At 32.6% G+C, this 12,291-nt stretch overlaps 1 protein-coding gene across 2 annotated transcripts in view; it reads left to right on the forward strand.

The window, feature by feature from the left end:
- The window catches only part of AEBP2 (AE binding protein 2), a 39,433-nt gene that overhangs the window by 16,349 nt on the left and 10,793 nt on the right, over positions 1 to 12,291 (forward strand). For both annotated transcript variants that reach the window (XM_031938412.1, XM_031938411.1), the window contains exons 3-4: positions 4,275 to 4,382; positions 10,133 to 10,319. In XM_031938412.1, coding sequence (XP_031794272.1) covers positions 4,275 to 4,382; positions 10,133 to 10,319 — 295 coding nt within the window. The remainder of the gene's footprint in view (positions 1 to 4,274; positions 4,383 to 10,132; positions 10,320 to 12,291) is intronic.

Consider the following 12,291-nt stretch of genomic DNA (forward strand, 5'->3'; position numbering starts at 1 on the left):
ATGTAATCATCTTGAAGTAGCTTTCAAGGTTTTACTCCCATTAATTTGAACATCTCATAAGACATCAAAATAATTGTGTGATCAGAATACAACAAATTCCTTATTTATAAATTGATTAACAAGAAATTGTTGTATTGTTCATGTAATATGTTATATGTAATAGTGGTGGGATTATTATTAAAGTTGTACTTTCTCAATACATATACTAAAAGCAAATTAATTTGAAAATTTTTCACTTTTATGTTGCATAGGAAAAATCCATTTTCATTACTTGGATGGAATTTTACATTCCCAATATATTTGCATAATTCTGCTATTAAAAAGTGCATGTTAATTGTCAGAAAACTTTCAATTTTTGGGGGGAGTATATATTTCATTTAAATTACTAATAGATTTTTTTGAACTGGTTAAGCTAAAAATCATACATACAAATATCACATACATACACTGTGCAGTCTTAGTAAAGAAAGAGGGGTGCATCTATTTGTGCTGTCACACAGGCCCATATAAATCATGCACACTTTAAAATAAATACACTGGTACATTTGTTCAAGGAAATTGACCAAAAATGAAGGAGAATAAGACTACCCTTGGTTCCCAGTTTTGTACCAGCCTTCTTCATCTTGGGCATTCTGGAGAAGACCTTTGAAGGTAAGGTACCAACTACTAAGGAACAAACCTATGCTTAAAGAAAAAAAGGTTTTTCTGGAATTCTCAAGAATGCTAAGCTTACCAGATTACATAGTTTGGAGTTGAAGAGATTCAAGTCCAAAATAATTGTTTCAAAGAAATTTTTTATCACTTTGAAAATCTTATTGATAACATCAGCATTCCTAGGACTTTTTGTTCCAAAGTCTTATGGATAATTACCTATAACAGTTTACAAAGCACTTTTCTCCCAATGTCCTTGAGAGTGTGCGATTATTAATAGCTTTTTAGAAAGGTGTGAAAGTAAAAAAATTGAAAGTAAATTTAGCTAGTAAAATATTAAAGCTAAGAGTTAAACCTGGGAGTCTTGATACCAATTCTTTTCTATGTCACTGTTTCATTGTTCAATTATTAAATTTATGCAATGCAATTTTTAATATTTGGCTTGTCCTCTACTTAATCCTGGTTTATGAACTCTCACTTAATACTTTTAGGATTATGGGCGAGTCTTAACTTTTCATACTCCTGATTACTTAGACTTTTAGAATTGCTTGGGGACAATGAGAAGTTTAGGGTACTTATGTGTTACAAAGCTTGTATGTATTAAAGAATTGAAAGTAAAACTTCCTTGAACTGAATGCCACATAGATGTCTAACCTATCATAACTAAAACGGATTGCTTTCTCATTTTATTACTCTTGAAGACAGCATTATAACTCATGGGGTTGGGTTGAAATCCCCTTCACCCCCACACATGAAGTTTATTGTTGAAAGTTAATTGTTTCCATAGAATTTCCAATTTAGGCCATCTTTTATTTATCATCTTGCAGTAGTAACCTTCTCTTCAAATCCTCTCCTCAAGCCAAACTCCACTTACTAGCATTCCCTTCACAATCTGGCTACTTTGTGTAATTTAGCTGCAATAGCAGACTCATCCTTTCATACTGTACCACATCTCCCATTTTTGGACTTTTTCACTAGTTCTCTAATTCCTGAAATGTCCATTACTTTGCCCCTGGTTTTTTTCAAGACCACAAAAATTGTATATTCTGTAAGAAGCCCTTTTTTAAGTCTTATCTGCTAATAACTTTGCCCTTGAATGGTTTTCCATCAGTATGTATCTTTTGTGTACCTAGTTATTGACCTGTTTTCCCTTTCCTAGAAGATATGTGATGTTTTTGTTTTTTATTTCCAGTGTTATCCAGTGTTGACATACAGTAAGCACTTAAGTATTTGCTGGCCAACATTGTTCACTGTGCACTTTGCTCTTTTTTCATAGCTTGCTGAAAGATTTGTGTGCTCTTATTTGTTTGTGGATATAGTAGCATACATATATGTTATATGTATTAATGTGTATATATTACATTTAAAAAGTATAATCCTTTACCTTTTGATAGGCTTAATAGTAGGTAGAAAATATCTTACGATTTCATGGAGTGCCAACCATTGTCTCTGGAGTCTTGTCTGAGCCAGGGCCTGGTCCTTCTGAGGAGAAAGGGAAGTAGGAAGAAACTAAATCATTATCTCCAAGTGAGTGTCTTGGAAAGAGACTGAAGGATCACCTGAATATGGAAAATACTTTCTGAGCTATTTTTCAAAACAGCTATTATCACATGTGATAATACATGAGTAATAAAGTGCTTTGTAAACTTTTCAACAATTTAAAAATTGTTTCATGATTTATTGTTTGCTTATGAAATTTTCCTGTCAAGAAATAGTTGTATTTTAATATCCTAGCTCAAACTCATTTAAAAATATCTGAATACCAAATACAGACTAATTTAGAGGCAAAAATTTCAAATTTTTAGGAAAGTTTTTGTTTTAATGAGAATTTTCAGAACTAAATTCATATACATTGGCTTTGAGAAAATCATGTATTCTAAACCAGTAGCTTGGTTATGAAGACAAACCTGTCTGCTTTGCCGTAAATTCACCTACTATAAAGAAAAAAAATGACTTTGAATTATTTTTAAAAGCGTTTTAGAACCGTTTCAATGGGAAGGATTCTAAATAGGAACTAAGCTTTGGTAGAAAGAAAAGGTAGACAGTACTCTTTGATTTACTATCTTTATGTAGCTTAAGTTGACTTTGGTTTGTTGCATATCATTTTAAATGTTCAGTTTCAAAGATTAGTGAATGGAATTGAAGGGTTTCCATTGCTTATTTGGATCAATAAATGGTTCCAATTAAGTCAGTTTTTCCTTGTGCTCTTGTAATTACTTACTTCTCAAATTGGGTAATTTCTATGAATTTTTATTTATTTTTATTAATTTCCTTTTTATTAGTGGACTAAACACAACTTGACTGCTTTTTTTTGTCGATGAATGTCAAAGAACTTATTGCAGTTGTCAATTTATGTGATTTTACATGCCAGACATAATTATGTCACATTCATACCCAGTACACACAGTATGTTATGTTTATAAGGTTATTACGCGCGTGCGCACACACACACACACACAGCTCTTTGACTTAGACATACAGATGAACACATATTGTGGAATATTGTATGAATTAAGTGTTTGGTGGCAAAATAGATAAAATTATTTCAATAGAAGTGATTGGTTCCTTCCATCAGTGGTTTTTTCTTTATTATTACATATTTTATATGATTCGCTAGTCTTGTTAGACCTTAGACTTCCCTTAAATTGTTATTTTTTAGTTCTTTCAAAAGTAATGTTTGAGTTACAAGTATTGTTTTTGAGATCTTTATTTGAAAAGCTCTTTTAGTTTGAAATTATTTTCCTGTATTTTATCTCTTAATGTTTCCATGTTATAGACTGGTGAAATTTGTTTTGCAGTGTGGCTATCTATATATAATTACTCTTGTCTTTAAGGTAAAAGAATTACTTAAATTATAATGATTCACACTCTCTGATAGCTGATGTTGAAGAGCACTCTTTGATTTTCAGGTTCAGAAACATTTGTTTCACTGACCTTCCACTGAAAAAGGATGGGGCTGCTTCAAATATATTACAAAATGTTTGGACAATTAAAAAACCCAGTCATACCCAGATTGCTCATACCCAAGAATGTAAACGGAACAGGCAAAGAATGAAAATTGTCCTTGCTTATGCCTGTAAGAATATGGTTTCTATAGAAAAAACCCACACGTTTAATCACTTACCAACTTTTCTTAGTGCTTTCAGATATCTTTGATATTTTATCTATCTGAAGATTTTAATTTTTATTTGTAGGAAGTATTTGTTCTTTTGAAACATTTCTCCTTGGAAAACGTTAAAATTTTCTCATATTTTCTTTAAAATGAACATTAATATATTTATATGCAGCAAGTCAACAAATTAATTTATATCCAGAGAGAAGAGAAAGATGAAAACAATTTAATAATTTCTAATTATTCACTGTATGTGTTTTGTGAAAGTATATGTAAATGTTTAACCTCATTAACTTTTTTTCAAGAAAAGCAAACATAGGCCCTCTAAAATAGTGTATTCTAATTACTTCAAATACTAAAAGTAAAGCTACTCATTACTTAACATATTGTATCATACAGGGATGTAGAAAAATAGTTTTAGAAAATTGCTTTTTAGATGAGAAATGAAATGAAGAAAATAATTTTGAATTTTGAATTTAAGATTTTAAATTGAAACTTTTGTTTTTGACAGGTATTTGTTTGCCTTTGGAAAGGTTGTAAAGTATATAATACTCCTTCAACCAGTCAAAGTTGGTTACAACGACATATGCTGACACACAGTGGAGACAAACCTTTCAAGGTAAATAGTTATTTATTTGTATTGTTAATATGCATTGATTTTGTTACAGAATAATAGTTTGCTGAAGAGCTAGGTTTTTATTTTCTTCATGGGCTCAACTTAATCTTCCATGACAAATCTGAGCATAAGAGATTATGCCATAAAGATGACAGAGGAAGAAATAGAATTTCTTCCAATTCCAATCCATTTTGTTATGCCATTCTTCTTTCTTGAATGCATAAATGGATCTGTGATTTCAGTGATTTCAGAACTTAAAAATTTGGAAGTCCATGTGTACTATATCTTGTGATAAATTTAAAGGGGAGTAAACTGGATATTCATTCTTATGGTTAGTGTACAGATGTAACCCATTTCTTGCCATATGGCCAACTATTTTTTGATCTAAATTTGGCATCCTTATACAGCTTCTTTGCAATTCCTTGTAGTTAAGGTATTGTTGTATTCCAACATTCATGCCATCTTGTGCCTCTTCAGGGTTCTTTTGCTAAACTTCACACCATGATTCTTAACCAAACAATATTGCTATTGAATTGTTTCATAGAGTTTAACTTAATTCAAGCTATAATTCTTTGAAGGCTCTTGAAGACCCATCTTGGCCTTTTTGATTGCCTTTTTAATTGTAAAGCTAGGATAAGTGTTTATTCACTAGTGTTTTCAGTGTGAGTAGTTAGGCCAGTAGTTAGAACCAAGAGTCAAGAAGGCCTCAGTTCAAATTCTGCTTCACATTCTTATTGGTTCTCATTTTGGCGGTCATCTAACTTTTCTGCCAGTTTCTTCATGGATAAAATGGGGATAATAATAGTACAATACCTTACAAGTAGGTTTGGGGGTTAAATAATTTAAACAACTTTGCCAAACTTAAAAGCTCTAAGTGCTGGTCTCATTACTACCATTGTTACTACTACCACTGCTTTAATTGATCAATATGGTGTTGTGCACAAAAACATCGGGTTGACTTTAGCTAATTGTACTTTTGATTTTTACAGTGGTGATAAATATCTTTGTTAAATATGGATATTTATTAATAATCAAGAGTGGAGCAGTTAAGTGGTTTAACTTATAGTGCTGACCCTGAGATCAAATCTTTAATACTTTCTAGCTGTGTGACCCTTGGTAAGTCACATAACCCCAAATTGCCTCCAAAAAATTAATAGTAGTGCTTGAGGTTTATCCTTACAGGTTATATGCATGAGTAACTTTACAGCATTAACAATTGCCAAACCTCTTGTTCCAATTTTTCACCACTTACCTCCCAACCCCTCCCCTAGATGGCAGGATGACCAGTAGATGTTAAATACATTAAAATATATATTAGATACACAATAAGTATACATGACCAAAATGTTATTTTGCTGTACAAAAAGAATCAGACTCTGAAATATTGTACAATTAGCTTGTGAAGGAAATAAAAAATGCATATCCTTGTTTTTCAAAGGAATTTTGTATTGTTTTTGATAAATGCATGGAAACAGTTATTGAGGGAAGAATTTTGTTGTGCTTTACTGGACCATGCTTCTGATAGTGAGTGCCAACTTATTTCTACAAGTTTTACTCAGTTGCATGATGGTAAAAATATACTGCTTTACTATGTCATTCTAGACATCCTTGACAAATGCACTGAAGTGTCTAAGTTCAGATTTGAACTCTTCTGACTTCATGGCTGGTGCTCAATCCACTGCATCACCTAGGTGCACCCTTGTCCTCAGTTTTTACTAGCATCAATGTGTATAGTATAATTTTTTCCATATATAATTAAGTACATAAATTCTGTTTAGTTTCCTTTTTCAAATCACACCTGCACTGTGATGATAGATTTAAAATTTAAATAGCTTGGTTCTATTTCGTATTTTTAAAGTTTGATGTGAAAATCTTTTTAAAATTTTTCTGTTTTTTGGGGGAGGGGTTAGTTGTCCTTCCACTTTCATCCTTCATTTTTTCATGCAATAACTTGGAATAGTTGTATCCCCTGTCAACTTTACATTTACATGCGTCTCCATATTTCATTTAATTACCTAGTGCCAATAGATTTCATTGTCCTTTTATCTTAACTTTATATTTTATTAATAGAACTTGTTTTAAGTTAGGTTGGATCTATTTTTGTAGGACACCAACTACTACTTAATTTTGCATGCATTTTTATTAGTTATTACAAGTAATTGATAACATGTTTGGGTAAGACTTTTATACCAGTAATGATTTGTTTCCTCACTGGTTATATATAATTTAAATTTCTGTACAATTTTGAGGTTTTTGCTCCATCTTTATAATAGATACATATGAATTATTATTGTCTTATTGAGAAATGATATTATCTTGGGAGATATGTACTAGTAAATACATTGGAAAATGGGAAAGTGTACTAGATGTGTCAGGTATAGGTGTGTCAGGTATAGCTTAATAGAGGAATGGTACCGCAGTTGAGTCCTAAAGGAAGGCTTTGGGAGGTGGAGAATACATTCAGGTTGGAGAAACAACTTCAATTTACAGAGGCAGGAAATGAAAATTTGGCAGCCAAGATGTGGAGGCTCTTAGAACAAAAAGGAGGATTTCTAAAAGGCAGTGGAAACCACAGACCACTTTAATGACATGATGAAACTTGAACTTTAGGTAGATTGTTTTGACAGCTGTGCGCAATATGAATTGGAGAGGGGAGGGACTGCAAACATGAAGACCAATCGGCAGATGTTACAATCGTACATGTGAGAAATGATATGAGGATCTAAATTGGGATGGGAGCTATAGTAACAGAGGTAAGACAAAATCTAAGAACTTTAGTAGTAGTAGGAAATAGGAACTTTGGTAAAATAGAATAAATGGTAAAAAGAAATGTGGTATAAAGAACCATATTCTTTGAATAATGAAAGCAAGGAGTTCAGCTGGTAGTTAAAGGTGTAGAATGCATGGAAGTATAGGAAGTCATCTATAAAAAAAATGAGGATAAAAGTATATTTGTGAGAGGGGTGTTTTTCCCAGTAATTGTAGAAACTCAGTTGAGATAAGTTGCCCCCCAAATTCAAAATAAGATAAATATCCATTTCACAGATCCGGAGTAGTTTGAAAGGAATGATAGCACATGAGCGGGGAGATTAGGGTATGAAAGTAATTTAACCAAAAAAGTGCTTGCCATATGTGTATTGTGGGAATACAAATTCCCACTGTGTATTCTGGGAATACATATTATCTATTTTTAATTTTGATAAATTCATGAACATATAAAACAATAAATATTTACTCTTCATATTCTACTTGCTGTTAGATTTTCAAGATTGCTGCTCGTTTTAATATACCATCTGAGAAGAAAGATGTATGTTGCATGCAAGAAGGAAATTGATTTACTTCTCCAATGATTATTACATTAGATAGCTAAAATGATTTTTTTCACCCTGGATACTCCTTTTCTTGTGCACTTCTGATCTATAAATGTTACATAGAATATTTTCCTACCTCCTTAGGCAAGGATTTGATTACCACTTGATCAAAAATGGTGATCAAAAGTGAGGATAATGGATTACCAAAAGGATAATGTAATGAACATTTCAAATGTTGTGTCTAATGAAATTAACTTTAAAAAATTGATTCCAAAGTTTATCCCCTCTGCCTTCCCTGAGATGCCAAGCAATTTGAAATACATTAATACACATGTGCAGTCATCTCGTATTTCTATATGACTAAAACAAAAAAAAAAGTGAAAAATATGCTTTGGTCTGTATTCAGATTGAATCTGTTCTTTACTCTTAGAGGCAGATATGATAGCTTTTTTTTTTTTTTTTTTTTTTTTTGAGGTAATTAGGGTTAAGTGACTTGTGACTTGTTAAGTGACTTTCCCAGGGTCACATAGCTAGGACTTGTGAAGTGTCTGAGACCAGATTTGAACTCCTCCTGACTTCAGAGCTAGTGCTTTATCTACTGTGCCACCTTAAGTTTTTTGTTTTTTGAAGGATCAGATGATTCGGGACAATTCCAGTAGACTTGTGGTGTTTTTTGTTTTTGTGTGTGTGGGGTGTTAAATGACTTGTCCAGACTTGTCTAGAGTATTTTTGTGTCTGAGAACAGATTTAAACTACCTGAATTTAGGGCTGGGACTCAATTCACTGTGCCACCTAGCTGCCCTAGTTCAATAGACTTGTGATTGAGTGAGCCATCTGCATTCAGAAAGAGGACTATGGGGACTGAATATGGATCACAATATAGCATTTTCACCTTTTGTTACCATTTGTGTGATTTTTCTTGTGTAGCATGATAAATATAGGAAAATATTGAAGAATTGCACATTTTTAACATTGGATTACTTGCTGTGATGGTGAGAGGGAGAAAAATATGGAACAAAGGTTTTTCAAGGGTGAATGTTGAAAACCATCTTTGTATTTTTGAAAAATAAAACTTTAAAAATCATAATACAACTCCAATTGATGAATACCCTCTCAATGGCTAATTCTTAGCGTACATAAATAACTAAACCAATATTAATATTGCCGATAGTGTCCCTATTCCCTTTTTGGTTAATTTTCTGAGATCATAATTAGTCCTATTTGTTTTTAGCATTAGTAATCCTACTCTTATCTCAACAATGTTAGTGGTTACCATTTTAAGGATGAATTCCTTCTGTTTTTCCCCCTATCATCCTTTTCCTATTTTTGTTCAGTCCTATGTTTTTGTCACTCACCCTGTTCCTTTCTCTCTAACTCCTGCTACTTTGCCTTTTTGTTACCTAACCAATCCTCTGCTTCCCTTCTGTTCTCACCTCACTCCATTACCTTGCCCTATCTGAATTTAGAAAGATACCTTTCAAATAGGTTCTATTATCCCAATCCTATACTAAACCTTATCCTATCCCCCCCTCAATTTTTATAAATTTAAAGACAGATTTTATCTCTTCTAAATAAAGTATATTTGCTCTTACCCCAGATATGTAGCAGCAGTATGCATATATGCAGTTATATTCAAGATCAAAAGGTTGGTTTGGAGTTCTGTCAAAAATAATCCAAAATGGACATTCAGTGAATTGATTGTCAAACTTCCAGGATTTTGTTATGGAAAAAAAAAATGAAAAAAACCCCAAACCTACAACTTAATCAAAAATTTGACATGGGATCATAGAGACCACTTAAAAAAGGTTTATGTTTAATGTATGGAAATGTAAACCATGTCTTGTTAGTAATTGAGTAGTTCAAAAGAAAGACTGGGGGAAAAATAGATAAAAAGATAAGTAGAAAAAAATGACTTAGAAGTTTAACTTTAGTGGGTCTTTGAGATTTATTATGTTTTCTGCTTTCCTTTTGATTTTGATTGCATTGGTTTTATTTGTGCGATAACTTTTTAATGTAAAGCGTCCATTTTACATTTTGTAAATCATTTTGTAAGCCCTTTGTAAAGGGCTACCTAGATGAATTAATATTTTGAACTCTTGCATCCACTGTACTTCTAAAATATAACAAAGAAACTTTGTATTATAGTGGTTATGCCAAATAGGTATTATAAGTTATAACCAAGGGATGGTACCTTGTTTTTCTCATTTGCATTAATATTCTAGTACTTTATATATTAAAATACAATAATAACCTAAGGTATTCCAAAGCTGTTAAGCAGTATTTTGTATACTTAATGGCTATTGGCTGTTTTTATATACTATTATAATTTCAGGGACAAGGGAAAATACCTCATCTAAACCTCTTGTTGACACTTTTCATCAGGTGCTTAATACTTACATGTGTATTATGAATTTCATGGTATCCCCTTTTCTTTCAATTTAGTGTGTTGTTGGTGGTTGTAATGCCAGCTTTGCATCTCAGGGAGGGCTAGCCCGTCATGTGCCCACACACTTTAGTCAGCAGAATTCTTCAAAAGTTGCCAGCCAGCCAAAGGCCAAAGAGGAATCTCCTTCTAAGGCTGGAATGAACAAGAGGAGGAAGTTAAAGAATAAAAGACGACGCTCTTTACGTAAGTATTTAACTTTACAAATTCTATCCCTTCCTTCCTATTCAGAGTTTCTTTTTTGACATGTAACCCCTTATCACCCAAGAAATTTTTATATAACCTCTGATACATATGTATATAAAATTGGCAATAATAATAAACTATAATTTCATGATCTCCCATGTTTAGTCATGAGACTTCATATGGGGTTGTAACAGAATTTGTTTCTCATCAGTATTAAACCGAATATATCTGAAATTATGGAGAAGTTTATGATTTATACTTACAATGATAGGTAAGAAGTTAGAAAGTTAGGTTGTCTCAGTAGGATCCCTAGGAAATAGTGTGAACAAAAATGTACAAGTTTCTTTGAAATGAGTGGACAAAGTTATGAACCTTAAAGTTGGGTTAAATTGAGGGAATAGGGGAAGATAACATGATATACTAGGGAGACTAAGTTATATATTTCAAAGGGAAAAATCTAAGAATGATTGACTCCTTTTTAAATTGTAGAGAGGTCCATGAAGTAGTTGCACAGTTGGTGAGTAAGGAAGTCCACAACCCACAGTACCTTTCTGAATTTTCTTCATTTTGAGAATTAATCATAAATGCACAGAGGCAGAGAGTGTGAGATTGTTTAAGGCAGCAATATGTAATAATGTGGGACGCAAGAGAGGTAATATTAGATAAATTTGTAGTGCTATAGTGAATAAGGAATTCATATTTTCCTAGGTGTAGGGGGAAGTTTTATTGAGCTCTATCTAAAAGGTATGTTGGTTAGAAAAGGGGGAGAGATTGAACGTAGGGATCCACTTCTCTATAAGTGTCTGTTGATCTGAGATGATTGTGAGATATATATCTTCAATGGCTTTTAGAAGTGAAGGAATGAGAGAAATTAATTTGGTTGACTGAATGATTGTGCTCTCAACAGAAATAAATTTGGAAAAGGGATAAATTTGACAAAAGGTGAATTGGGTTTTGTATAGATTCATTTTGTTAGGAGCATGCCTAGGCAATTGGAAATAAAGCATGTAGTGAGGGAGAAATAAAAGAGGGAAATCTCAATGTCACAGTAAAGATGAAATAGTGATATTGGTGAATATCATTATGGGGATGACAAGAGATGGTTGGATGTCTCATGTAATAAAACTGAAGCCAGTAAAGGTTCAGTGACTTTATCAGATTCATAGGACTAACAGACATTCTTGCACATGTGGGTCATTTTCTCATTGGGGATACAGATCCACTAGAGACTGCTGGATCAAAGGGTATACACAGTTTCGTAGTCCTTTGGGCACAATTTGTATGCTTTCATCATTGCTTTTTACACCAGTCTGAAAGGGAGACTGTATCTTGAATTCTTAATTTGTTTATAGTATCACCCTTTGTTGAAGGGATGTTATAAATGAACCCATTTTGAGTTCTTATCCCAGAAACTAGTCTTTGGGCTTATCATACACTATTGTCATTGACTACTTTATTACTCTGTTTATTAGTGAATTTGAAATGGTTTTGAAAACCTGCTTTATAATACATCATTTCAAGAAAGTGTATCAGTGGTAGAAGTTATATTCATGATCACCTTTTTTATCTCTTCCATGTTTTTTGTTCTGCTGTGCTCCTTTTTTACTTTCCCCCAGTAGGCTATAGTTAAGAAAGGATATATTTATGTATACATACACATACATAGTACACATACATAGTTAGTCTCTTCTTCCCCTTCTCCTCCCAATAAAGTGAATCCTCTTGAGGAGCTTAATCTTAATGGATAAGACAATATACGTTTATAAAAATACAAAATCAAACAATTGTGAAGGTTGGCAAAATGATCTAAGTTATTTTAGGGACTTGCTGAGGCTAATCTGAGGAGATTGCATTCTAGGCATAAGACCTGTTCAAAGGCAAGTGAGATGGGAAATTGGCAGGTTTTTCAATTACTGAGTAGAAGCTTTTGATTGGACCATAGAATGAGGAATGTGAATTCAAGAATGTGAGC

This window comes from Sarcophilus harrisii, chromosome 5 (genome assembly GCF_902635505.1).
Source record: "Sarcophilus harrisii chromosome 5, mSarHar1.11, whole genome shotgun sequence".
Taxonomy (NCBI): domain Eukaryota; kingdom Metazoa; phylum Chordata; class Mammalia; order Dasyuromorphia; family Dasyuridae; genus Sarcophilus; species Sarcophilus harrisii.